Genomic DNA, 26724 nt, shown 5'->3' on the forward strand with positions numbered 1-26724 from the left:
CACAGGCCCCATAGGTAGTAGGAGCTGGCCTTGCAATCTACACTGTGTGACACCAGAGCTCAGTGGTAAGCTCTCTGGGTCACTCAGCAGGAGCCCTGGTGAAGGGGTGAAGCTGGGTGCGGTTGGCCAGGCCCCGAGCCCTGTGCAGGAAGAGGTGTATGTCTCTTGGCCAGGCTTCATATTTCCCAACAATAAGCATGTGAAGAGTGAGCTGGGAAGATGTGCTGGGAATCAGGGAAGTGGGCCCTGGCAGCCTGCGTTTTATTCTTGTTGTGCATCGTTTTAATTTTTTTTTCTTTTTGGAGGTAGAAGGAGCGGTTTCTATTCGAATTAATTTCAAATTTATAGAAGAGTTACAAGTATAGCACAAGGAATACTTTGCATTAAATGCTTTCGTGTATATATTTTTATAAAAGCTGCAAGAATACAGGGACCCCTATATTACTGAGTCCATATACACCACTTGTTTGCATTTTGCTTGACCATTCTCTCTCTCTCTATACACACAATTAATTGCATAAATAGGTAAATATTTCATAAATATGTAAATTTTGTCTCTATTTGTAAATAAATATGTAATATATTTTCTGAGTCATGTGAAAATAGAGTGATGACAGCATGTCCATTTAAATCCTGCAGTGTGTATTTCCTTGGAACAAGGACATTCTCTTACATAATGATAGTAAATGGTTGATATCAAAAAAGTACACATTGATACAACACTATGCTACAGCTTACAGTCCCTCTTTAAAGTCTGGCAATTGTACCCAGTATGTCCCTGTGCTATTTCTTTGACCTTCACACTGGACCCAACCAGGCTTTCTGATGCATTAGGTATCATGATAATTTAGTCTCCAAAAGACACTGTTTTATTTGCTTTATTTTATTACATATTTAACTTTTGTATAGTATATTATACATATAAAAAGTGCCTATATCAGTATCCAGCTTGATGAATTTTCACCACATCAGCATTGTTGGCACTTGTCCTAAATGGCAGTTCTACATGATGTCAAAAAAATCAATTCCTTGGTTATCAGAATAAATGATTCCCATGACATGAGTCTAGTACATGTATGTACAGTCGGTCATGGCCTTGGGACTAGGTGATGTGGGATTATGGTAGTTTGATGGAAAGACATGCAGGATTCCTTTTAATTCAGCTTCTCCTTCCTTGTCCTGCACTTTCCCATGGCCCTTTGCCCCTATTTCAGAATATCCACTCTGTGTCTTGAGATTGAGTTAGGATGAACATTAAAACAGATGCCAAAACTCCATGTTTAACTCCAGGAATCTCCAATCACTTAACAACTGGACCAGACCAAAGTCATCTGGCTTTTGTTTATGCCTTTCATCTGTTAATGACATTTGGGTTGCTTGTGTCTTTTAGCTATTATAATGCTGCTATAAACACAGGTTGGCTTCTGTTTTTTTTTTTTTTTTTAAGATTTATTTTATTTATTTATACAAGCACTGGGCACAGTCAGAAGCGCGGGAGGGTGAGAGAATTCACCAGAGCCAGAGTGGGGAGCAGAGCAGGCAGAAGGACCGAAGTACACTGCTGAGGGGAGCAGCGGGTAGCAGGAGAGGTCTGCGGCCATGTGAGACCCTCCTCCAGTGGCGGGGAGCAGCGAGGAGCAGCCGGGGATCGAACCAGCGCTGCAGAGGCTGCAGCTTTGCAACCCAGTGCTCAACCATTGCACCACCGGGGAGGCCCATTGGCTTCTGTTTTTAAAGAACATGTTCTAAGTTCTCTTTCCCTAAACCAGAATATTAAAACTTCTCTGATCAGAGGCACATCACCCACAGGGCATGTTGTACATGTGTGTTGTGGTAGTGCCTTCTTGGACTGAGGCTAAACATGAATCTCTTATGCAAAATGCCCTTCCCATGTTTCTGGCTGGGAAAGAGGAGTAGCTTTAGCAACAGTACAATCTTTTCAGCCATCAGAAGGACTTTACTGAGATGCCAAGGGGTTTAAGATGAGTAAATTATAGTTGTCTGTTACTGCCTTTACAACCTCTCAGAAGACATGTGCTTCCCAGTCACGCTGTAAGCCTTTTTCAGGACAAAGGACAATATCTTAGACCTCTTTTGTTGTCCATTTAGCCCAATAACCTAAAGGTAGCAGGTCTCCAATAAATGCATTACAACTCATATTCCAGATTTACTTTTTTATCCATGCTATGCACTGATATCCTTGGTGTAGGTATTTTCCCAGCATCAGAAAGACTCTGCATCTACAGTAAGCAATTGTGCCTTTCTTATTTGCAAGGGGGAAGCTGAATTAACTTAGTGAATTTTAGCTTTAGAAACACAACTACAAGAGTTGACTTAATACATATTAGGCACCCACCCCCACCCAGGTGGATATACCTACATGCAGAGAATTGGTCTGGTCCTCAGAGCTCTCCAGGCCACTAGATCTCTGTCCACATGTAAATGTCTATCAGTAGAGGGCTCTCTTAGAAATGCAGATGCTCAGGCTCTATCTCAGACGTGGAAATCAGGACCTGCATTTGAACAAGACTAGTGTGAGACACAAATGGACATTCCAGTTTCAGAGACATTAGTCTGGTGAACATTATGTGTTATTCTTAATGATAAAAAGAAGGTTGCTATCAACGCTATTTTGTTTGTTATGAGAATAGTCCAAGGTACCCCTGTAAACCTATTACTTAGGAACACTAGTGAGGGATAAAGGCCCCAAAAGCTGGTAAAAGCACTTGGCTGCCTCAGTTGGAGGAGATAGTCTGAGAGCTCTTGCACTGAATTTATATGGAAAAGAAAAACATTGGCTGGGTTCTGCAGTAGCAGATTCAGAGAAGGATATGAGTGCCAGTTGTGTGTTTGGCTGGTGATCCTAAGAAGTTCCCAGAGGTAAGTGAGACAGTCAAGGGACCAGTCCTGCAGGGACCGTGAGAGACTGTGAAGCAGTAAGTTTATTCCCTCCATAGGTGGGGAAGCTGGATGTGGATGCACCAAGTCCCTTCCTGACTGGCTCATTCAGTCAGAGTATAAACAGGCCTTGGACAGAGACTTTCAGGTCCTTGCAGCCTAAGGAAGCAGTGACCTCTGGGGTTATGGGAATGGCATTCAGAGTACCTGCTCTGTGTATCCCATCTGAAATTCTGAGGCTGGGTACCTCAGTAGACTTCTGCATTAAAGCTCTAGTTCCTGATGAGGAACAAACCCTTACATGTTAGTAAATTTTGAAGCCTCAGTGATTCATCCTGAATCTTCACAAGACCAAAAATGACCCAATCTCACATTTTTCTTAAAATCTAAATTCCTTTCTCATAATCTCCCTTTTTCCTCCCTAAATTAAATTTATGGTCTCAGAGGACATTGTCAACTTACAGAAAAATGTTTCCTGTCATATTGTGAAATAATTAATTTAAATCACTATATAAATTTAAGGCATACTATAAACTGGCTTGATTTACATATGTTATGAAATGATTACACAATAGGTTCAATTAACTCTCATCTGTGTAGATAAGATTAAAAAAGAAAGAAAAAATTTTCCTTGTGTGAGAACTCGGGAGATACTTTCTTAACAGCTTTCCTATATAGCGAAAAACAAAAACAAAACTTAACAGTCTATATCAAATTTTTCATTTTAATGTTGCAAACAGTAGTCATGCCTCCTTGCTAACCCCTTACTTCATTTCTACAGTAACTGTCTCTGGGGCCATCAGCATAGATTTGGGCCAGCATTTCTTTAGTAGTTTCTGCAAAACACTACTTCCCTGAAATGTTCCTCAACAAGGCGTACAAAGGGCAGATGGCTGTGGAATCCTGCACACTCCCCTGCCTTCCAGGAGACCCATACTGCACCCCAGTACCAAGGGTTTTGAGGGACTCCAGTGACCTTGTTTAATCAAATGTTTCACCCAGTCTCATCAGGTGTTTCCAGTATTATTGGAGCAATAAGTCTGTTTTTTAAATTCTTGCTTGTTCACATCCTACACTGTCAGTATTGGGTGAAAACATTTGAGGAAGTGCTATTTTAAATACATACTGAACTCAGGGCCTCCCTGGTGGCGCAAGGGATTAAGCACAGCACTATGAAGTTATCTGCAGTCTCAACAGCACAAGTCGATCTCCGTGTTCAATCCCCAGTCAGGGAGCTATCCACATGGCACAGCAGACCTATCCTGTCTTGCCTGCTGCTACCCTCAGCAGTGTATTTCAGTCAGTCTGCCTGTTCAGCTCCCCACTCTGTCTCTAGTGAATCCTCTTACCCCCCGGCACCTCTGGCCTGTACCCCAGTTCTTGTGTGCATAAATAAATAAATCTTTTTAAAAAAATACATACTGAACTCAGTGCATTTGAGATCAGTAGGCTTTTGGAGGCAGTTTTGTAGAAGCGTTGGCACTCGAGAAAATAACAATGTGACATTTGCTTTTTTTAATTACAAATATAGCAAAAACTTCCTTATATGTAACTGATGATTTAGAATGAGAAATGACTTGGATTCCATATTGAAGTCAGCCCCTGACATGTAACTGAGTAGATTTGTCAAAAAAGTTAGACTGGGTGGATGATGTGCAACTCTGAATGGTAAGGCCTGGCCATCAGAGAGTGAGGGGGACAGGGAATGGAAACACTGTTCAAAAAGTCAGCCATGTTATATGCAGAACCTTTTATTTCCGTTGTTTTATCAAAACCTGCACCAAAGACGTGACACATTGCTGACCCTTCTGTTTGGCCATTTAAGCACGGGTCTGCAGAGTATTACATTGCTGAACCCAGTAGCTCTGAAGAAAACCTGTCTAATTGCTATGCTGTTAACTCCAGACTCTATATGGATTCCACCTGTTGAATTATTCTTTCATTTTTGTTTTTCCGAAATGAAAATAGCCTTTTTTCTATGAAAAAAATTTACTGTAGAAAAATAAAGTGTAAAAAGGGAGAATTACCTATATGGCACCTCCTCTAATTGCTCCACCAGGAATGAGCCCTGTGAGTATCTTAATGCTGATGCTTCCAGAATTTTGCTCTGTCTCTAAATAATATTACATAGTGGTCTTAAAGAATACCTACTGTTTCTGCAATTTTTTTCCACTTAATATCACTATGCTGATATATTGACATATACTGAACATATCAATAAATTTGTAACAGAATCACTATATTAATAGCCATATAGTATCCCAATATGTTATTGTACAATACTTTATTAAACCAATCCATGCTGTGAGACATTTAGTCCTTTTTCCATAAATCACCATTATAAATAATGCTGCCAAGAACATTCTTTTATATATAAATTATTATTTCTTTGAATTAATCAATTACTGAATTCAGTAGTATTCACACTTAAACTCTGTGTATGTGTGTGGGGGAGTGGGGGTTCAGATTGACTTTCAGAAATGACTCGCCAGTCATTTTGTCTTCCCAATGCTTGTAGAAAGTCCAGCAAGGACAGCTGTCGAGTAGAAAGCTGGAGGTGGTAAAAGGGAAGTGAATGTGACTACAACATTCATGCCACTGCATTCCGGAAAAGCAAAGAAGGACAGCTGGGGATCACTTAAGAGTTTGAGTCAGAAGAGGCATTAGAAATTCATTGCTCTGTTTAACTCTTGAGGAAACTGAAGTCCAGAAGTTAAGCTACTGCAACACACACACACACACACACACACCCCAATGGATAACTATAAACCTCAGAGATCAATTTTTTTTAATTTATTTTATTTATATAAGAGCTGGGGTATAAGCCAGATGCATGGGAGGGTGAGAGGATTCACCAGAGACAGAGCAGGGAACAGAACAGGCAGACGACCGAAATATACTGCTGAGGGGAGCAGCAGGTGAGACAGGAGAGGTCTGCTCACCATGTGGGTTGCTCCGAGGCCAGTGGGGATCGAACTGGCACTGCAGAGGCTGTGGACAGCTTCATAGGGCTGCGTTCAACCGCCTGCACCACCAGGGAGGCCCCCTCAGAGATCATCTTAATTGTAAAACATTCCCATACAAATTCATGTGTGCATCAAAGAGGGATTTAACTCTTAAGGAGAAAATCAGTAGGGTATGACAGCCAACTCCAAACAGCAAGAACTTGGAAAGTAGTGGACAATGGAATCCCCTCTCAAACCATCTTTGACCTCTACTGTCAACCTTCCATTCTCTAACCTTGCAAGTTAAATATAAGTTTGATATTGACAATATTCAACAATATTTTGACTATTAAACACTGCAATTTTATACAGTTCAGCTTAAAACATGGCTAAACATGTACAGGATAATGAAACCAAAACCTTGGGGATTGTCTTTTTCTATCAAACTGTTATTGGCAATTTATCAATTTCCCACAAGTTAGCCTCTGACTGTACAGAGTCTGGGGATTAATCAAAAGACAAGTATAAGCAAAAGGACATCTCAGTGGCCCTTAGGTAGATCTGTTGGGCAGTGCCTAACTATGACTTTGAAAGGGAATTTTTGTTTTTGTTTCAAGTTCTGCATATTTGTCTTAGTTGTAGAAATAACTTTTTGTTGTGGGTGGACAAGGTTAAATTTAGTGGTGAACCTACTCAGTTTCTCTTGGCCTCGGTGTTCCTCTGAACGCTTAAAGACTGCAATGGCACCACACTAAAGATTCAGCTTTCCCTTTGAAATGGACCTCTGGGGTCAAGCTTCGCAGGGACTGGGGCAGAGGTGCCTGTTCACTGTGTGGGATTCTGTGCTTGCCAGGTTTCCAGCCCTGGTGATGGCAGACTGCCTCTGCAAGCCCTGTCCCACATGGAGAGGGCACCAAGTAGAGTCCAGGAGGCTGAAAAGTAAAACAAGCCACTAAAATTTGACCAGCTCAGATCATGTCTGTTCAACCTGAACTCCATGAAGACATAGATCAGTGCACTTCAGTTCTAAGATGCAAGGATTTTCAATTGTTATCACTCTGAAATCACTTCTAGCCTGTTGTCTATTGTGTGTTAGAACTATAACTGGTGACTTTTTCCCTGGGTGGTAAATACGAGTGTTTCTTACATTCAATAGTATCTTAAATTTGACAGAGCACATTGTGTTTTTTGTTTGTCTGCCCTATTGTAGACCTACAGCCTGATGCTTAATAAGTACTCTATAAATATTTCTTTAAAATATAAAGAAAAAAATGTAAAATCAAAAACACAAATGCTCAAACTAATGAGGATGGTAAAAATCATCAGTGCTGACACTTAGAAAGAACTTTGTTCTTCATGGTGCTTTTATCTTTTAGCTTGTTACTTAACCTTAAAGCCCAAAGCTATGAGCAGTTATGTGGTGACATCCATGATTTCTGAGGTCGTTGAAGAATCTAAAACAATAATTGACCTCAGCTCACTGACAAAATAAATCAGGATCTCAATAGAATGACTGTTTTAAAACATAGCCACACAAGTTCTTCCATATTTTATATAGTTCATATATGTATCCTTTAAAAATTATTTTAATTTTTTCCAAGGATACACTAAATTGAAAATTATAACTGTTTGTTGTGCAGGATCATTTGAATATAGTTAAAAGTAGAAAAAAAACAACTTCGTGAAGTTTCTAGAAGTTACACTGAACCAATGGACTGCATGGTCCTACCAGCCCATCAAAGCTGCTGGTATTTGGTGTTGAAGGTCTGGCAAGGTAGACCAGCTTAGGTCTCTTATATGTCAGTGGAAGCAGTTTACAATTTAGTCCTTAGGAGGACTCTGTTAGAAAACCAATGGCTTCTGTTCAATGAGAACCTAACCATGGATCAAAAGAGAGTTGCTACAATCTGTCACCATGTCACCAGGAAATCACTAAAGTTCTATGAAAGCGAAGTAGAATTTCCTAAGAACATAATGGATGGAGAGGAGAAAAATCTATGGTGACTGTGAAGTCTCTGATGCTATTCAATATGTCAAGTTGTTATCAACTAATGACCATTAACTTATTCTAAAAAAAAGAGAACATGCCCTAACATGAGGAACAATAAAAGCCACGTTGAGTGGCCCAGGTCAGTTTGCTGAGAAGGAAACCAATGAAGTCCATTTTATAGCGATAGCTTCACTTGTGCTAGCCAAAGTGTACATGTATTTTACCTATGAGTTCACTACATTAACAGCTCCCGTGAGATTCCTAAATCCCCATTTCTTCCTAAAACTGCACTAGAACTGCTGATGACTGTGAACTTCCTAGATTGTTAAATAAGTTACAATAAACTTGATTTTTTTTCAGTATTTAATACCTGTAGTTTGGTTAGTAATTTTTTCATATATAGCATGTTGTCTTGCAAAGCAGATTGTCCTCTCTTCTTCGGTGTAGCAATAAGTGTTAAAAATTGTTTTCTACATCAAGAAATTAAGGACATTTTTATAACTGGCATTTTTTGTGTGTTTTTGCAAGTTTTATTTATTTATGCATACAAGAACTGGGGTACAGGCCAGCGAAGCAGGGGATGAGAGGATTCACTAGAGACGGAGTGGGGAGCAGAACAGGCAGACTGACTGAAATACACTGCTGAGGGGAGCAGCGGGTGAGACAGGAGAGGTCTGCTGCACCACATGGGTAGCTCCATGACCGGGGATCGAACTCATGCTGCAGAGGCTGCGAATAGCTTTAGAGTGCTGTGCTTAACCCCCATGAGAGGCCCCCATAACTGGTATTTTTGAATGGTGAATAATTGAAAAGTCTTTTTAGTGGTGGCCGCGTTGACAGGCTACTTCCTTGTCACGTGCAGCCAAGGCTGTGATGGACTAGTTGGAGTCCCTTCATGTCCTGATTTACCCCCAGAGTAGAGGGAAAATGAAAAGGGAAGTTACCAAGAGGAAGGCAGGAGGGGAGAATATTCATACATTCAACAAATATGTGTGTCAGGAACTGTCCTAAGCCCAGAGGATGCAATAGCAACCAAAGAAGACACACTATCCTTGTTTTGTGGAATTTACATCCAGGTGGGGGGCTTTTGGGAGAGCTTCTAGCCCCACGAATAGACCCCGAAGTAGGATTTTAACTTCAGATGGTGAAAGAGAGGGGTCAAGCAGGAAGATTGCAGGGCATCCTAGATCAGGTTCCTCAGACACAGACCCAGAGCTCAAGATTTTCATGAAAGTGGCTGTAGGGGCAGGAAGGACACTGAGCAGGTTTTTTGTGATGCAGCAGACCGGGTAAAGGAGGAGTCAGAGTCCTCAGTGTCTTTTTTTTTTTTTTTGTGGGACCCTCGCCGGAGGCTGGGGAATGAACCAGCACTGCAGAGGCTGCGGGTAGCCTCGCAGCCCAGCGCTCAACCACGGCGCCATCAGGAGAGGCCCGTCCTCAGTGGCTTTTGCAGGTTTTTTATTTAGATTTACCAGGCACATGGCAGGCAGGGGTGCTGGGGGGCCAGGAGGCTGGCAGTCCTCCCAGCCCCCAGTAAATCCTCACTCCATCTGGGCCCTCTGGCGTTCTCTCTGCTTCTCTTCTCTTGGCTTCCATTAGTTTTTGGCTTCTGCTGGCGTCCCTGTGACGCCGCCCTTATAAACTCAGTCTCTCAGCCCAGGTGTATCCCATCTACATATGCCCACACCCTACTCCAGGTGCCCGCCATCAGGCATGCATTCAGGACCACAGGGTTCTGTCATCCATCCTAATGGCGGGAGGGCAGAAAAGCCTGATACTTTTTACCTGACCCTACAGTGGCTTATCAGGAAGTACTCCAAGAAAACCCATAGTTGGGTGGGGCAGAGAAGGAAGTCAGCCAAGGTTCTGGTTTTGAGCAAAGTGTCTGTAAGGTAACTTGGGCTCCACCTTAAAGGAAGCTTGGGGGCAGTGTGGAGCTCACTTCACTGAGGTCTCAACTAGCAGTGAGGGAGCTGGTATGTTTATACCCCAGCACATTGTCCTTGTTTGAGAACTCTGGGGGTCCTTCTGAGTCTGTGTGACAGGAAAAAGTAGGTTCTGGCTACTAGAATGCCATCCTCTTAAAAGGACCCTGGGGTTAGCACCAGGTTCCCTTCACCTGACCACTATCAGGAGGCCCCCTTTGGAGGAAGCATTGGTTTCAGAGGAGATCACTGCACAGCCTGACGTCTGCAGGTGTTTCAGATCTGAGGAAGGCCCAAGAGGCTAAAAACTACCAAAACCTGGTCTATCAGTACAAGGAGTACCTGGTCCTGAATCTTCTGTGACTCCCCTAATTGAGAACAATTCTATCCACTGTAACTGCAGAAAGTCCTCACTTAATGTTGTGGATGGACTTCTTGGAAGCTGAGACTTTAAATGAAACAAGTTTACTGAAATCAATTTTACCATAGGCTAATTGATATAGAAAGGAGTAAAGTTCTCATGGCATATTTGTGGTCATATAAGCATCAGCAAACCTCTAAAGTCCCAAAACACTTCTAATATTAAACTATCATTTGCATTCATTCATTCATTTTCCAACCCACTTAATTCTGGTGCAGGGCAGCTCAGGATGCAAGCCTGGAACCCACCCTGGACAAGATGCCCTCCATCAAAGAACACACGGGGACACACACACCCACACTCACTCAGACTGGAACCACTGACACAAACCAGTGAATGTAACTGAGCTGTGGAAGGAAACTGGAGTACCCAGAAGAAACCCATGAAGACAAGGGGGAAATGTGCAAACGCACATAGTGGCCCTGATGGGAATCTAATTTTTTTTTTTCATTTTCACCCACGTTAAAGAAACAGCGTTATTTGAAGTTCTGCTGTACATCCATGCTTGTTGGCCCCCTAATACCTGGTAGATTAAAGTGCCCATGGGACATAGCTTGTGAGGTCTCTTCACAGTCATTGCACAAGGACCTGTGTCCCCTAATAGATAACAATGAGCCAACACACCCTGCTACCTTCACCCTACCCTCTACTTCAGCACCCTTTGAACCAGATTTCCATTTTCTATAATTCCCGGGAGGTGTAAGTGGCTAAGCTCTCTTCCCAACAAATACTGAGGTTAACATCTGCTGTGGACATGGCCTGCAATACCTTATAAGTGTCTAAAGAGCCTTCAGAAGCTGGCCTTATGCGTCTGCAGCTCACAGGTGAGGACATTTAAGGGACCAAAATTGTTTACTCAAGCATGTACTGCTGAGAGTGGCAAAACCAAAGGAATTCCAAGCCAAGCATTTAGCCAAAGGTCTGCTTTGAAATATTATTTACTGTGTCTGTTTCCTCTAACTACTACTAGTTACTACTTTGAGCTAAAAACAGAAAGCTATGCTTGTCAAACCATTCATTTCACTTAGCTGAGAGGATGCTATGGCAGTGGGTTGCTTATTACCTTTTTTTCTGCATAAATATGTGGAGGTATGTTATATATATATATTTTTAAGATTTATTTATTTATACATGCACTGGGTACAGTCAGAAGCACGGGAGGGTGAGAGAATTCACCAAAGCCAGAGCGGAGAGTAGAACAGGCAGACTGACGAAGTACACTGCTGAGGGCAGGAGCGGGGGTGCAGGAGAGGTCTGCGCGCCATGTGGGACCCTCACCAGCGGCCAGGGATTGAACCAGCGCTGCAGAGGCTGCGAGCAGCTTCGCAGCCCAGCGCTCAACCGCTGCGCCACCGGGGAGGCCCCTATATACATATTTTTTTTTAACTACAAAGTTGAAAGTGGAATAAAAAGATAATGATTTGGGGGGGGTAAGCAGGAAGGTTCAAATTATGATCAAGGAGGCATTTTTTAATTAGTAGGGCTAAAATAGACTGTTGCATAAATGGCGTTGACATTATTTGTTCTCCATTTGGAATGAAAAATCAGCCTCATTCCTCAAGAGCAACCCCCAACCCTTGGGTAGATTTGTAAAACAGCCCTTTGGCACATTCCTTAGCCTGCACAAGGCTCCTAGGTAAGAACTTGGTGAACCCACTTCTGCTATATTCTACTCATCCCTCCTCTCCTTATCCTGACTTCATACCACACAAAACATTAAGTTCTAGATGAATGAAAGACTTACAAATAAGTAAGTACATTATTTGTAAAAAGGCAAAACTTCATATAGATGTTAACAGAAAATAGAGGAGACTGTTTATTACCTCGAGATAAAATACTTCTAGACAAGAGGCAATAAGCAAGAGCCATAATGAAAACTGTGGGCTTTATCGACATTAAATATATACTTAAGGAAAGTTAAGACAGAGAAAATCATTTAAATATTTGAGACAATGGATTCATAACTAAAGCTTATACAACTTATTTTTAAAGATATATTTTTGTTTATTTATGCATAGAAGAACTGGGGTGTAGGCCAGAGGGGTGAGGATGGGAGAAGGGGGCATGAGAGGATTTTCCAGAGACAGAGTGGGGAGCAGAGCAGATCTACTGAAAACAAGGCTGAAGGAAGCAGCAGGTGAGACAGGAGAGGTTTCCTGCTCCATGTGGGTTAGCTCCTTGGCTGGGTATTGAACTCATGTTGCAGCAGCTGGCGATAGCTTGGTAGTGCTGAGACTTAACCTCTTGCGCCATCAGGAAGGCCCCAAAGCTTATACAACTTAATAAAAAAAACAAGAAACCCCAAAGGTGATAAATGAATAGGCAGTTCCACAGAAGAAGAACTATACGCAGACACAAAAAATGTAATCCAGACCAAATAAAAACAATATGAAGTCACTGGTACCCATCAGATTGGCCACAATTTAAAAGTTTGATAATAGCAAGCACTGACAGTGAGATGGGCACTTTCAGATATGGCAGAGGCAGTACAAATGGGGATAGCCATCTGGAGAACAACGTGGCATCCCCTCCCAACATTTTACCTGCACGGAAGCCAGTGTTTTCTCTCAATTTCACACAATACACAGGAATGTTCATTACAGTGCTGCTTGTGAAGCAAAACATTGGAAATGAGTGAAGCATTATGCTATGTCCATGTACCACATGGAAAACCATTCCCATTTTATTTATTTATTTTAAAGATTTTATTCATTTTTTTATACAAGAGCTGGGGTACAGGCCAGATGTGTGGGAGGGTGAGAGGATTCACCAGAGACAGAGCGGGGAACAGAAAAGGCAGACTGACGAAATACACTGCTGAGGGGAGCAGCAGGTGAGACAGGAGAGGTCTGCTGCGCCATGTGGGACCCTCGCTGGCCAGCTGGGATGGAACTGGCACTGCAGAGGCTGCGGACAGCTTCAGAGTGCAGCGCTCAACCGCTTTTGCCACCAGACGAGGCCCTCATTCCCATTTTAACTGAATGAAAGAGGGCTTCATGTATGTATCTATGTGGATGAATGCCACATCATTTCCTTGAGTGATATAGGCTAGAGGACAGTATGATTCCATTGAGTAGAAACAGCACAGTGATACCACTACACAAAACTGGTAATAGTGTTATCTCTGAGTAGGTGAAAGGACTTTGGTGATGGTCAAAGGAGATTAGCATTAACTACAAAAAATTTGTGCTTTCCGATGGGAATGTATCTATGTATTATATTTGCAATTATAATGAAATTTCAGAAATATAAATGCAAATACCCTTGAGAGATATCACACAAAAACTTTAGAAAATAAAACTAAATCAATGGCAAGATTCTGAGGTGCTTCAGTACTCTTCTCCAAACATTCCTCAAAAAGGGAAGGAAAGAAGCCTCCCTTGACTTTTTATTTCCATGGTGACGGCTCCTAGGGAATAAAGATCATTTGAAAGTTTGTTAAGAAGCCCACTATTTTTCAAGCTACTGATATGCTAGAAAACCCCCACAAGGGATGTGCCCAGGAAACCATGAGGCTCTGCCAGGTCAGCAGAAGCAGACACAGCTGACAGCATTGCAAAGCCCATCCTATCCCAAGGCCAAGTTGATGCACTTGGGGAATAGAAATTCTATAGCTGAGAGCCAAGCTCTTGACTTTTCCCACACCCTAGGTTTCAAGTCTTCATCATATCAGCAACACATCCCTTTTTCACAACACTGATAACATTCCTGGCTTAGTCTTGGAATTTGAAGAGCGCTGTATCAGAACTTGCTCTATAAGCACTTTCTCATTTTATTTTTTACTTGACCTTCAAGCAAAATTTTCTCCTTTTATCTAACCCTAAAAGAAAGAAAACAAGATTTATAGTGCCTCCCTTTTCCCTCCCTCCAGCTTGCCGTGCAAGCGGGCGTGACACATAAGACTTCTGTCCCCACTCAGGGAAATAGGCCACCTGTGGGCTGAGTGGAGACTTTTGGGCAGAGAGGCAGAAGGAAGATTGAACTCTATAAACCATGGCCTTTTGTAAGTTCAAGGCTTCTTCAGGTGATGAAATGGACTCTGCAGGCTGGTTGGTAAATGAGTCCCTTTTAAGTATTATTTAACTTCTACTCTACTCCCAATTAAAACTGGCCGTTAATATAAAGAGAGGATTTAAATAGAGAATTAAGAGTACTTAGGTGTTTGTTGCATCATCCTTTTTAATCCTCCAGCACCCCTATCCCCAAAGCTTTCTTGGGGGAAAGCCAAGGACTCAGCCAACAAAAGGCCAAGATGGGATTTGAAGGCAGGTTTTTGAGTCTAAAGCTGGTGCATTCTTACAATTCCATGCTGCCAAACCACTAGGGAGCTGCAAGCTAGCCTTCCCTGGAACTATACAGGCCTGCTGCCTGAAGTGTGGCCCTTCTGACGCCTCCTGGGAATTACCCAGAATGATTACAAAATGGTACAAATTAGTATGGATGCCTGCACCAGACTGGAGGGAGGCAGGCCTGGCCTTGTCCAGGCCAACTCCTGGGTGTGATTGCAAATAACCAGGAAAGAACCTGGGCAATCCTGAATTCTTCTCCTGCCATTGGCCCCATGCCAGTTAGCATGCAGTCACCTAGGTGAACACTTCAGGCTTCCCTTGTGTGGTTAAGTACAAACATTCACAACTTAGGGAGCTCTCGGGCACTGGGTTTCTGAGAAAGAGAGAGGAGACCCAGAAACGCACTCCCTGGCTTGCCTTCCTCTCTTGTGCGGCAGTCACCAGCCCTCCTGCCTCTGGTTACTTCCCCCCAGTGGCTTCAGGGGTCCCCATCCTGCCAGCATCTTGTCTGTTTGGGAAGGTGGACAGACCACCCTCCCACCCCCGTTTTCCTGCAGATGTAAGAACACAGGCCATGCCTGAGGGGGCGGCCTCTACTGTGTCCTGAGCCTATAGGTGGCTGTGTCTGCAGCTGGGGCCTTAGTGAGTGTGGACTTGTCTGGAGATGACATAGATGTTGTGTTTTGGTATAAGAACCACTGTCTCACCCACTTAGTGCCTGGGACCTGGTGTCCCGTCTCACTCTCTGAAGTAAATAACAGCCACCCCGCCTCCCTGCCACCCTCCCAGGTGACCACTCACATCCCAGGCTGCCCAACAGGACTGTGAAAAGCTACACTGTCTGACCAGTTTGGAGTATGCCTAGGCCCCCTCTTTTCCTTCCTGTAGGAATTCTAGACTGGTTCAGGGACGTGTTGGGTTTTGGGTTGTATGATTGAATGTGGAGAAACTTTTGTTAGGATCACCAACTTCAATAAAGCTCCTACATGGAAACTGCTATTGGCTTTAATGAAGGAAAGATTAGGTTAAAGTAGGTTAAAACTGGTCCCATTGGTGGGTGACCTGTTTGCCCTCAAAGAATGAAATTTGGAAGACATAAGAGCATAAGGAATGAAAGCAAGCACCTCCAGCAATTTAAACAAATATACAATTCAAATGCACTTGAGAATGCTATGGGGAACACTTCAAATCCAATCAGTGATACCTGGGCAGACCTCAGGGAGGAGCAGAGTTTGGGGATGATTCGCTGGTAGAGGACCCTGGTTTGCATATAGTGAGATCATTTGGTGGGGAGGGTCTGACTCTGGAATATTCCACTGGCCCATTTGTCATATAAGTCCTGCTCTGTGTCAGGTGGGTGAGTGGGACAGAATTTGGGAGGACAAGATGGAGGGAGCTGAAATCACTCCTCAACCAGCAGGGAAAGGTCCCATGATCATCCACCCTCGTGCAACCCCTCCACCTTTGTGTCTTGAGGTGATTGCACCTCCTTTGTGGATTACAGCTGAGGGGTGTTACCAGTGACCTACCATCCAAGTGTTACTCAGTGAGAGCTGCAATGCATAGCACTGTGTTGTGCTGGGGTTAGAGGAGTGGTCTATTGTGGCACTCAGACAACCTGGGATGCAGACCAAGGTGTCAGCATGAGCAGTGAGCAGTCTGGTCAGAGAGGATCAGCTGTTTCTTCTGGGGAAGGTCATTTGGGAATTTTACATTCAGATCAGCGTGAAAGTGACTGATGGAGAGAAAATAAATGTGTCCCCAATGCATGCTCCTGCCTGAGGACGGGACTCCTCTGCTGACTTTGCGTGAGATTGCAGCTGAGCCTCCAATGGGCAGGGCTTTCTGCTCCCTAGGGGGTCTTGTGTGACTTTTTGTTTGGGACCATGACCATGGCCCAGAGGGGGGCCAGACTAGTGTGGTGGGGCCCCCAGAGATCCTCAGGCTCCCTTGCTCACCTTATTTGTTCTCACCTTACTGGTCCTGTCATCTTCCAACTTCATCATACACATCGATCTTTTCCTTTTATTTTTGAAAGAATTTTGACTATAAATTATTTTAAATAGGGGCCTCCCTGGTGGTGCAAGGGGTTAAATGTCAGCACTATGAATCAATCCACAGCCACTGCAGCACGAGTTCGATCCCTGGCCAGGGAGCTACCTACATGGTGCAGCAGACCTCTCTTGTCTCGCCTGCTGCCCCCTTTAGCAGTGTATGTCAGTCAATCTGCCTATTCTGCTTCCTGCACTGTCTCTGGTGAATCTTCTCACCCCCCTGCACCTCTGGCCTATACCCCAGCTCTTGTGTACATAAATAAATCTTTAAAATAAATAAATAAACAAATAAATTATTTTAAACATAGAAAATCACACCTATGTACTGAATTAACCATCTCTTAACTCTGTCAAATCTTATAACTTTACCATTTCATTTAAAAAAAATTCTAATTGAGGCCTCCCTGGTGGCGCAGCGGGTTGAGTGACACGCTGTGAAGCTATCCACAGCCTCTGCAGTGCGGGTTCGATCCCCGCCAGCGAGAATCCCACATGGCACAGCAGACCTCTCCTATCTCGCCCGCTGCTCCCCTCAGCAGTGTATTTCGTCAGCCTGCCTGTTCTGCTCCCTGCTCTGTCTCTGGTGAATCCTCTCACCCTCTGTGCCTCTGGCCTGTATCCCAGCTCTTGTATAAAAATAAATAAATCTTTAAAAATAAAAATAAAAAAATTCTAAATGAAGTAACATTGTTTCCTAATATTACATAAGTTTTAATTGCATATAGCATTACAAATCCACATTTGTATGTAGTACAGTATGTCTACCGCTAAAAACCTGAGTCCAGCCTTCACCATACAGTTGGCCCCTTTTACTTGATTTCCCCCCTCCCCTGCTGGCAACTACTAATTTGATATTACCGTCTAAAAGTTTATCTGTTCTTTCATTTTTGTTTCTTTATTTGCTACATATGAGTGAAGTCATACTGTATTTGTTTTTCTCCATCTGACTCATTTCACTAAACATAATACCTTCTAAATTCATGTATCTTGTTGTCAATGGAAAGATTTCATATTTTTTCATTTTAGGAAGTAAAATCTCATGCAATTGAGCCCCTTGATCTGTGAACACCTCCATCCATTTCTCCACTCAAGAGTCAGCCATGTTCTGGATCAGGGTATAATCTCCATAGTGTAGCTGGGATAGCCTTTCTCTTTGTGCATTTATTATGTGTGTATGAATGCATAGTATAGTTTTTGCATGGTTTTAAACTTCATATACTAAACATAACCCTTTTCAACTTTTATTCTTGCTGTTATGAAATCTTTTTGAGCTTTTAATGTTTACATATATAGCTCTGATTCATCAATTTTAACTGCTATGTAATATATTCTTCTTCAATATATCCATTCTCCTACTGATGGACAGTTAGGTGATAATAATTTGGTTTTGTTACAAATAATGGTGCAGTAAATATTCACATAAATGTCTCCTTGCACCCATGTCAACCTAAATATAAACTGAAGCAAGCTCAAAATTCTTCAAAAAAAAAAAAAAGAATCTATTCTGAAATAGTAGAGGAGTTGTAATCTGGGACCATGAAACTAGCAAGCTAAATGCAAATTCCTTTAGTGGTGTTTATGGGCAGGGACTATAAAGAGGGCAGAATTCAGTGAGAGTCTATTAAAATAAAAAATACATGAAGACCAGCCCTGAAAATTCCCTAAACAGACAAAAACAGTTCAGTCACACAAATAAAGCCTAATCTAGGTGTTTTTCAAGACCATCCTGACTGGGTTATCTTATCCATGCCTCTGGAAATTGTTAGCAAAACTTCCCAAGGTTATTATGAGACCGCCTCTAACCAACTCACTATCACTCAAGAAAATAAGTTTTATCATTCAAAAAGGATAAGTTTTAGTTTTCTGTAAACCAGGCATTTATGGGAACTCCGTCTCTCAGTCTTTAAGTTTGCTGAGGACGTGAGAGTTTCCATTTTATAGTCTCTAGTTATACTTTAGACTGAAATTGTTACATACCCATCATGTGCAGGTGTTTTTGGCCTGTGTGTCTTCAGTCCTCCAGACAGTGCCAAATTGCTGTCCAAAGTGGCTCTATGATTACTATACCACCAGCATGATATCGGGGTTCCTATTTTCCACACCCTCCAATATTTGGCATTTTCAGTCTGTTTACTTTTCCCCACTAAAGTGTATGAAAGGGGAGAGGCAAGGGAGTGCTCAGAGCTATTTGCTGTGATCCTTTCTCCATCTACACTCTCCTGAGATCATTTCTCCCTGTCCCAAATTTTTGAAATATCAATACACATGCCAATTACTTCCACATATATAAATATCATCCTCTTGATCATCAAAGGCCACTTAACATATTTATCTGATGTCCAATAAACAACTCAATTAAAATTTAAACTGGTCAACGGTCAGCTCAATTTTTTCACCAAGCCTAATTCTTTCCCATGTTTTCTCATCTTAGGCAAGGGCACTGCCATCTATCTAATTGCCCAAACTGAAAACTTAGGAATTCTTGATTCTTCTCTTCCCACCACTCTCACTTTCAATCCATCAACTTCATCAATTCCTATGTCAAATTCTTTCTGGATTTTCTTCTTTCTGATTTCACAGCTACCACCTTAGTCCAAGCAGCCTTCATCTCTTGCCTGGAACACTACCGTCGCCTCCTAACTGGTCTTACTGCTTCTCCTCTTTTCCTTTATAAACCACATCTAGCCAGCAGCCAAGGCAAACTTCTTAAAGCATAAAACAAATCAAAAGTCATTCCACTACTAAAGACTTTCAATGGTTCTCAGCGCAGAAAACTCAAATTCATGGATATGGTAATTTAAAAGGTCGACAAGGCTCCTAAATACCTCCCCAGCCTCTGGGACATCCTTTGTATAGGGGACTCATTCCTTGATCTTTTCATGACTCCCTATAATTTAGGACTCCATCACTTCCTCAGAGACCCATCCTGACCATTACTATTAGCAAGAGTGGCCCTTTAGCCACTACCCACTATATCACCTTATTCTATTTTTATTCTAGAATTTCTCAGAGGTGAGTGCTGTTGTTATGTGCTGCAGTAGAATGTCATCTTCATAAGAATTGTGCTCTGGTCAGTTTTACTCTATAGTTGTTGTGCCTGACACTGTAGTAGGTGTCCATCAAGATCTGTTGAATTTAGGCCTCCCTCATGGCACAAGGGGTTAAGTCTCAGCACTATGAAGCTATTGGCAGCCACTGCAGCCTGAGTTCAATCCCCGTCCGGGGAGCTCACCTACATGGTATATCAGACCTCTCCTGTCTCACCCGCAGCTACCCTCAGCAGTGTGTTTCAGTCAATCCACCTGTTCTGCTCCCTACTCTCTCTGATGAATCCTCTCACCCCCCACATCTCTGACCTACACCCCAGCTCTTGTATGCATAAATAAATAAAATAAATCTTAAAAAAAAAACTGTTGAATTAATGAATGAATTGATGCGGTAAAAATTTAGAAAAAAATTATAAATCCAAATGAAATTTTCTCTTCAGTCTGGGTGGGATAAAAGCTGCTTAAGGTGAGACAACACTTGTTTTTAGCTCCAACAGCAATTCTCAAATTTTTAGTCCCAAGACCCCTTCACAGTCTTAAAAATTATCGAGGACCCCAAAGGGCTTATGTTCAAGTGGATTTTGTCTACAGATACTAGTGGTATTAGAAAGAAAGAGGAAGATTTTTTAAAATATTTATTTTAAAACAATCATAAACCTATTATATAGTGACATAAATCATATATGAAAAATTACTAAGTGAAAAAAATTAGTGAGCAGTGGCACACTTTGAGAAAACTACACTCCAGTGTCGCATTAACACTAGTAAAGATTCTGTTGAATGAGTGGATTGGCGGGATCAAAAATTTAGACCAACTTTTGAAGTCAGATGTAAGCTCTTCCTAGGCGTGTAGGTGGGTATACAAAATACCAGAGGTATGGATACAGAATCTGAAGAAGTGTGGACCTATAGCCTTAACTCATATTTAGTATTGTAAACCAGCATTTCCTCAATCAAAAAAACAATTTACCAAAAAAGGAAATCACAAAAGGAAAAAGACTGTAGGAGCCTTATACAGAAGAGGTCATGTTTGCCCCTCAATTCCTCTTATGGCTCATCAGCTTACCTGCTCACCTGCTGCCAGCCCCACATTGCCCGCTTCTCTTTCTCTTAAGTCTCCCCTAAAAAAAATAAAAAAGCACATTGGGGCCTCCCCGGTGGCGCAGCGGTTGAGCCCTGGGTTGCAAAGCTGCCCGCAGCCTCTGCAGCACCGGTTCGATCCCCGGCTGCTCCCCGGCCACCGGAGGGTCCCACATGGTGTGCAGACCTCTCCTGCCACCCGCTGCTTCCCTCAGCAGTGTACTTCGGTCCTTCTGCCTGCTCTGCTCCCCGCTCTGGTGAGCGCTTCTGACTGTACTCAGTGCTTGTATAAATAAATAAACAAATAAATAAATAAATCTTAAAAAAAAGCACATAAATTAAAAGTTAAAGAAATGAAAATTAATTTTAATGTCTTTGGAAATTAAAAGGCAAGCCATATGTCTTTTAAATATGCTCATTTCTATAATCAGAATGATTGCTTACATTCAAATGCAGAGAATTCCTTTTGAATTTTTACTTTGCACTGCAAATGTTGAGGCCTGGTTTTATCAGGATTTGTTTATTCCTCTTTGTATTCATGTTGAGAAAGCAAACTGTCATACTCTTTTTCCTAGGGTCATACCGAAACCTAAGTTCTTCCCCTTTTCTAAGAAGCTGCTCACTCCCTTTTTTCTCCCTCCTCTCTGGGGAGAAGAAATCCACAGAGCCAAGATTAAAAATAATAGGTGGTCATCTCTGTGCTCCTATTAAAGTGGCTGAAGCTCCCCAGGCTTTGGGCACGCCTCTTCCACGTCCTGACGTCACCCTATTTTTGTCTTTGAATAGCTCATTGACACAATCGCCTCGGAGATCGGAGAACTGAAACAGGAGATGGTGCAGACAGATGTCACCCTGGAAAATGGCCTGGAACCCACTGCAAGCCACAGGTGACAGAGGCGATTAGGTGCCGGGTTTGAGATGGGAGCAAAGTGAACCCTATTACTCTGAGGACTGCCATTTCAGGTTGCTCCTCAAGTTTGGGAACTGGGAGGGAGTGTGGTGTTTGATCCAGAAGAAGCTTTCTGTAGGAGGTGGGAGTGGCCTAGGAACCAGTTGTCTGCTTTTTTATTTTAATCACTTTGAAGGCACTTGAACTTTATACCCTCTCGATTCCTCCTGGCACCAGAACCCGGAAACCTAAAGTTCTATCTGCCATATCCACCTACTCAGTGATGGAAACAGTAACACAGCGGGATCCTCCGTGTGCAAAATAGAATTCAGTGTAGCCCGTGTCAATCTCCAGGAGGTTTAAAGGGGAACACTAACGAGGATGGACTCATTTTGCGTTCTCAGGTCAGAAAAAAACCAGCGCTTCCCATAGCCTGCTTTGTGATCCGGTGTGTTAGACATTGAAGTGGTTGTTGTGACTAAGACAGGGAGGGCTGTCTGCCGTGCCAGTTAAACATGGTTCGTTTTGCATTTATTGTACATGCTCTAAGTAGGGAGTATGGGACTGATCTTCATCTGGAGAATGTGGGAGAAGAGGCAGGTGGCGTGACAGGTTGGAGGAGACTGCCAAAATCCCTTCCAACTCTTGGATCTGTCATTCCTTGCCAGCAAAGACCGCAAGATAGAATCACTACAAAACCCCAACATGGTCACTGGTTGCCTTGGTGGCCAGATTCATTACCAGCTTCCCCCTTTCTCAGGAAATGGGGTTAAGTTGCATGGTACAGTGTGCGGGTAAGATTCTTTGAGTGTTTTTGCTTGCAAGTCATGAGATAGGCAGAAGTCCTGTGAAGGCTGGGGAACCAGGTGGTGCTGGCTGTGGAGGTGTGTTTCAAACCAGCCCAACTAGTTCCCCCATCAGACTGAGGGGGGAGTGTGCAATGCCAGGGAAGCTCTTTGCACTAGAAGGTAGTGCTTTAACTCCTATGTCTCTGGAGGAGTTGTCTTCCCTGGAAGCTGTTGAAATTCGACATGCCTTCCATTTCTTTTCTTCTCTACAAAGCGATAGAGGTAGACCAGATGATCCCCAAGGTACTTGTTGCAGCACCTGTTGTAAATAATTTCAGTTAGTTAATTTTTTTCCCCAATAAACTAGACACAATTCACAATGATCACTGATTATAGACTTTCTGTCTCATATTCAGGATAGTTCCAAATTCTATGGAACAGTAGTCAGGGGATTTCTCTTTACTCTTTTTCTTTAGCAAGCAAAAATTCAATTGGGAGTCCAAGCTGATGACCAAAGAGTGAAGAGAGCTTTAGTTCCACTGATTTCTGCTACACCCAGGAACTGCATTCTGTAAGAAGTTCCTAAAGTTCCACACATTACCGCAGATGGGGGTAGTAATTATCCCTCCCTACATATAAGCCCCAGGGAGTCAATGATAACCTTTTGGGGCCCTCAAGATCTGGGCTTATCTGCAATCAGTATTGGGGTGGGAGAGCTAGCAGCCATTTAATCTATAACATCTCTTTTCAGCTTTTTATTTTTAAAAACAACTATAAGCATTCCATAATGTTTTTCCTTATTAATGTCATTTCTATTTTCATTGAAGTAACTTTGGTTTATTGCATTAGATGGGTTTTGGGTATATAGTATTATATATCAATATCTGTATATACTACATAATGCTCATCACCAAAAGTCTGGTTTGCATCAATCTTATCTATTATGATTTCCATCTATCCCCATGCCACTCCCTGTTCCCTTCTGGTAACCACTGTTTTGTACTTGTAGTTTAAAAGTTTGTTTTGTTCATTCATTTGTTTTGTTTCTTTGATCTACCACATGAGTAAAATCATATGGTGTTTGTCTTTCTCTGTCTGAAGGTTTCACTTAGCATAATACCTTCTAGTTCTACCCATTTTGTTGAAAATGGCAAGATTTCTTATATATATATCACTTTTTAAAATAGATGCAGCAGAGTAGTATGCCATTGTGTTTATATGCCACTTCTTCCTTATCCACCACTCATTAATGGGCATGAAGGTTCTTACTCTTGCTGCTGTGAATAATGCTTCAGTGAGTGTGGGGATGTGTCGGATGTTATGTTGGATAACAATGAAATTATGAAATTTCGGAGGCATTTTGCTTAGTTCATTTTTTAGCAGGAAAGGAAAAGGCAAATTGTCTTTATTTAACAGTGTGTATGTTGTTTAACACATGCCAACCATTGTTCTAAAAGCATTAGCGTTACAACTCATTGAATCTAAATATTCTATGGAATAAAGCTTCCATTATGATTCTTGTTCTGGTTATGTGAGACCTGCATGGTATGGAAAAAAGCCAAAGATCAATGAGGCAGTGACTTCTGTGCTGGGATCCTTGCTGATTATTTTAGATCTGTGATGGTTCTTAATTCCTCTTTGTGTCCGATGGAGAACTCAGGAAGCCAAAGAACAGAGAGGTAAGGGAAAGGGGACTTTGCAATGTTTCCAAAATGAAGGCAGAGTAGAGCGGAGCCAGAGCGAGAGGGAAACAGCAGGTCAGCCAAGCACACAGTGAACAGCCCAATAGGAAGAGGAGAGGGAAGAGGAGCATGCTGTGCAGGGAGCACTGGCTCCTTCATAGTTAGTATTGAGATGAGCTTGGCATCTTTAAGCTTTTTTTTTTGTATCATGGGCCAATCTCATAAAGGTCTTTTAAATGCATAAAATAGAATGCATAGGATGACATAGAGAAAACAGTTACTGAAATACAGTGATCAGAATTGTAAAATTTGTGTATCAGTCTGTATTAGCACATCAAATGATGAGGTCTGGTAATGGGTCTAGGAACTACTGTCATCTGGAAGCAGAGATGAGCACAAACAGACTTCTGTGCCAATAATGAGAACCACTGGGGTTTCTGCTGGTGACAGGATCTTAGCTACAGAGAACTACTGGGATTTGTGGCCTGCATTTGAAATGGAAGTTAATTTCAAAACCAACTTACTGACAGCAAAGATGTCATTCTTTTTTTTCACTTTGTCCCTCCGCCTCCTAGCCACTGACCTATCAGCATGATCTATACCATCCATCCACATCCCCTTTTTTTGCAACGTTGTGTATAACACTGTGATGAAAATGGGGTAGCTTCAGGAACCCCTGCTCCTGGTTTCCTCTCACTTTGCCTGCCGCTGCTTCCCGCCTTCTGGCTGGTTCCTCTCCTCTTCTTGACCTCCTCACCCTGCAGTGCCTGATCTCAGGTTTTGAGCCTCTTCTTTCCACACCTCCCCGACTCCCTCCCCCAATCTGGAGCAAAATATTTAAAAATATCTGTCTCAATGTCCACATCAGCAAAATAGGGATCATAACAGAATTTTATTTTAGAGTTGTTGGAAAGATTAAATGAGTTAATTGCCATAAAGATTTTATAATGCTGTCATATGGTAGACCTGCTATATTGTTTAAAAGAGATTTCCAGAGTAATTTCCTAGACTATCCAGTCTCGTGGTTTAGATAAGATAGCATCGGTTTATTGGTGATTTCCAACTTATATTAATAGGCCAGTCTTATCTTTGTCTCCAGCTACTCACTCAGTTTGACCTTTGGTTTCAAACTTAAAAAGATAACCGTTGATGGGCCTCCCTGGTGGCCCAGCGGTTGAGCGCTGGGTTGCAAAGCTTCCCACAGCCTCTGCAGCGCCGGTTCGATCCCCGGCTGCTCCCTGGCCACCGAGGAGGGTCCCACATGGCGTGCAGACCTCTCCTGCCGCCCACTGCTCCCCTCAGCAGTGTATTTCGGTCCTTCTGCCTGCTCTGCTCCCCGCTCTGGCTCTGGTGAATCCTCTCACCCTCCCGCACTTCTGACTGTACCCAGTGCTTGTATAAATAAATAAATAAATAAAATAATAAATAAATAGATAGATAAATAAATCTTTAAAAAAAAAAAAAGACAACTGTTGAAACCTTGGCTTCATTTCACAAACCTGAGTCTTCCCCGTCCATAACCATGCTTCCAGGTGCGCTTGGCTCTTACAGTCAATCCTGGTACCTACTTTCTTTCAAAGCCACCATCGCAACCATCACCAAACCCTGGCTACTCTTCCTTTAAGATAAATCCAGATTGAGACCACTTCTCACCAGTACTACGGCAGTAGCCCCCACTGGCTCTAACTTCTCTGGGCTGTTACCTAAGCAGCACTGAGTGAGCCTCTTAGTTAATAGAAATCCAAGAAAGGACTCTCCTCTATTTAAAGTCCTCCAGTCATTTTCCATTTAAAACCCAAATCATCACATAGCCTTTGAGATCCCACAGGGTCTGTGCCCTCCCCTTTCTTGCCAGCTCTTCTCATGCAGTCTCTCCCCCTCCTTGCCAAGTGGGCTGCTGCCTTCCAGCCTTTGTACTTTTGTGCCCTCCTCCTGGAATGCCCTTCCTGTAGATCCCATACCCTCATGACCTCCCCTTCCTTCTGTCATCTGCACATGATAAATATTGACTGAGGACAAATGAAAGATACCAGCCTTTTGGAGATAATTTTGAGCATGAGAAGCCTCTTGCAGGTTAAGAAGTCACCTTATAGGGCCTCCCTGGTGGTGCAAGGGGTTAAGCACAGCACTGTGAAGCTGTCGGTAATATCTGCAGCAAGAGTTCTATCCCCAGTCGGCCAGGGAGCTACCCATATGGCACAGCAGACCTCTCCTGTCTTGCCCGCTGCTCCCCTCAGCAGTGTATTTCAGTGTATTTCAAATGCCCAAAAATAGATGACTGGATCAAGAAGATGTGGTACATATACACCATGGAATATTACTCAGCATTCAAAAAAGATAAACTCATGCAATTTGCAGCAACATGGATGGCGCTGGAAGGGATCATGCTTAGCGAAATAAGCCAGAAAGAAAAAGAAAAATACTGGATGGTCTCACTCATAGCAGGAATCTAGAAAACTTAAATAAGGGACCAGGAAAAAGAACAAGTATAAGAAAGAAAATATCAAAATCAACAAAAAACTATGAACAAGAGACACTCTATGGGGGGTGTGGGGTGGGGAAAGGAGGGATTGGGGTAAAAATAAGGGGGTTGTAATTGTATGGGGAATATAAAAATAAAATTTAAATTAAAAAAAAAAAAAGAGGCAACGGGTCCAGGTGGTGAGGATTTACAGAGACAGCCACAGGTAGCCTTCTCCCAACTGACAATGTTGTG

At 42.5% G+C, this 26724-nt stretch overlaps 1 protein-coding gene across 2 annotated transcripts in view; it reads left to right on the top strand.

Moving 5' to 3' along the window:
• Window positions 1-26724, top strand: part of RIN2 (Ras and Rab interactor 2) — a gene marked incomplete at both ends in the record, with an annotated part of 107323 nt that overhangs the window by 19800 nt on the left and 60799 nt on the right. For both annotated transcript variants that reach the window (XM_084247268.1, XM_084247269.1), the window contains one exon: window positions 21436-21536. In XM_084247268.1, coding sequence (XP_084103394.1) covers window positions 21436-21536 — 101 coding nt within the window. The remainder of the gene's footprint in view (window positions 1-21435; window positions 21537-26724) is intronic.

The sequence above is a fragment of the Talpa europaea genome (genome assembly GCF_964194135.1).
Source record: "Talpa europaea genome assembly, chromosome: 11".
In the NCBI taxonomy this organism is placed as follows: Eukaryota; Metazoa; Chordata; class Mammalia; order Eulipotyphla; family Talpidae; genus Talpa; species Talpa europaea.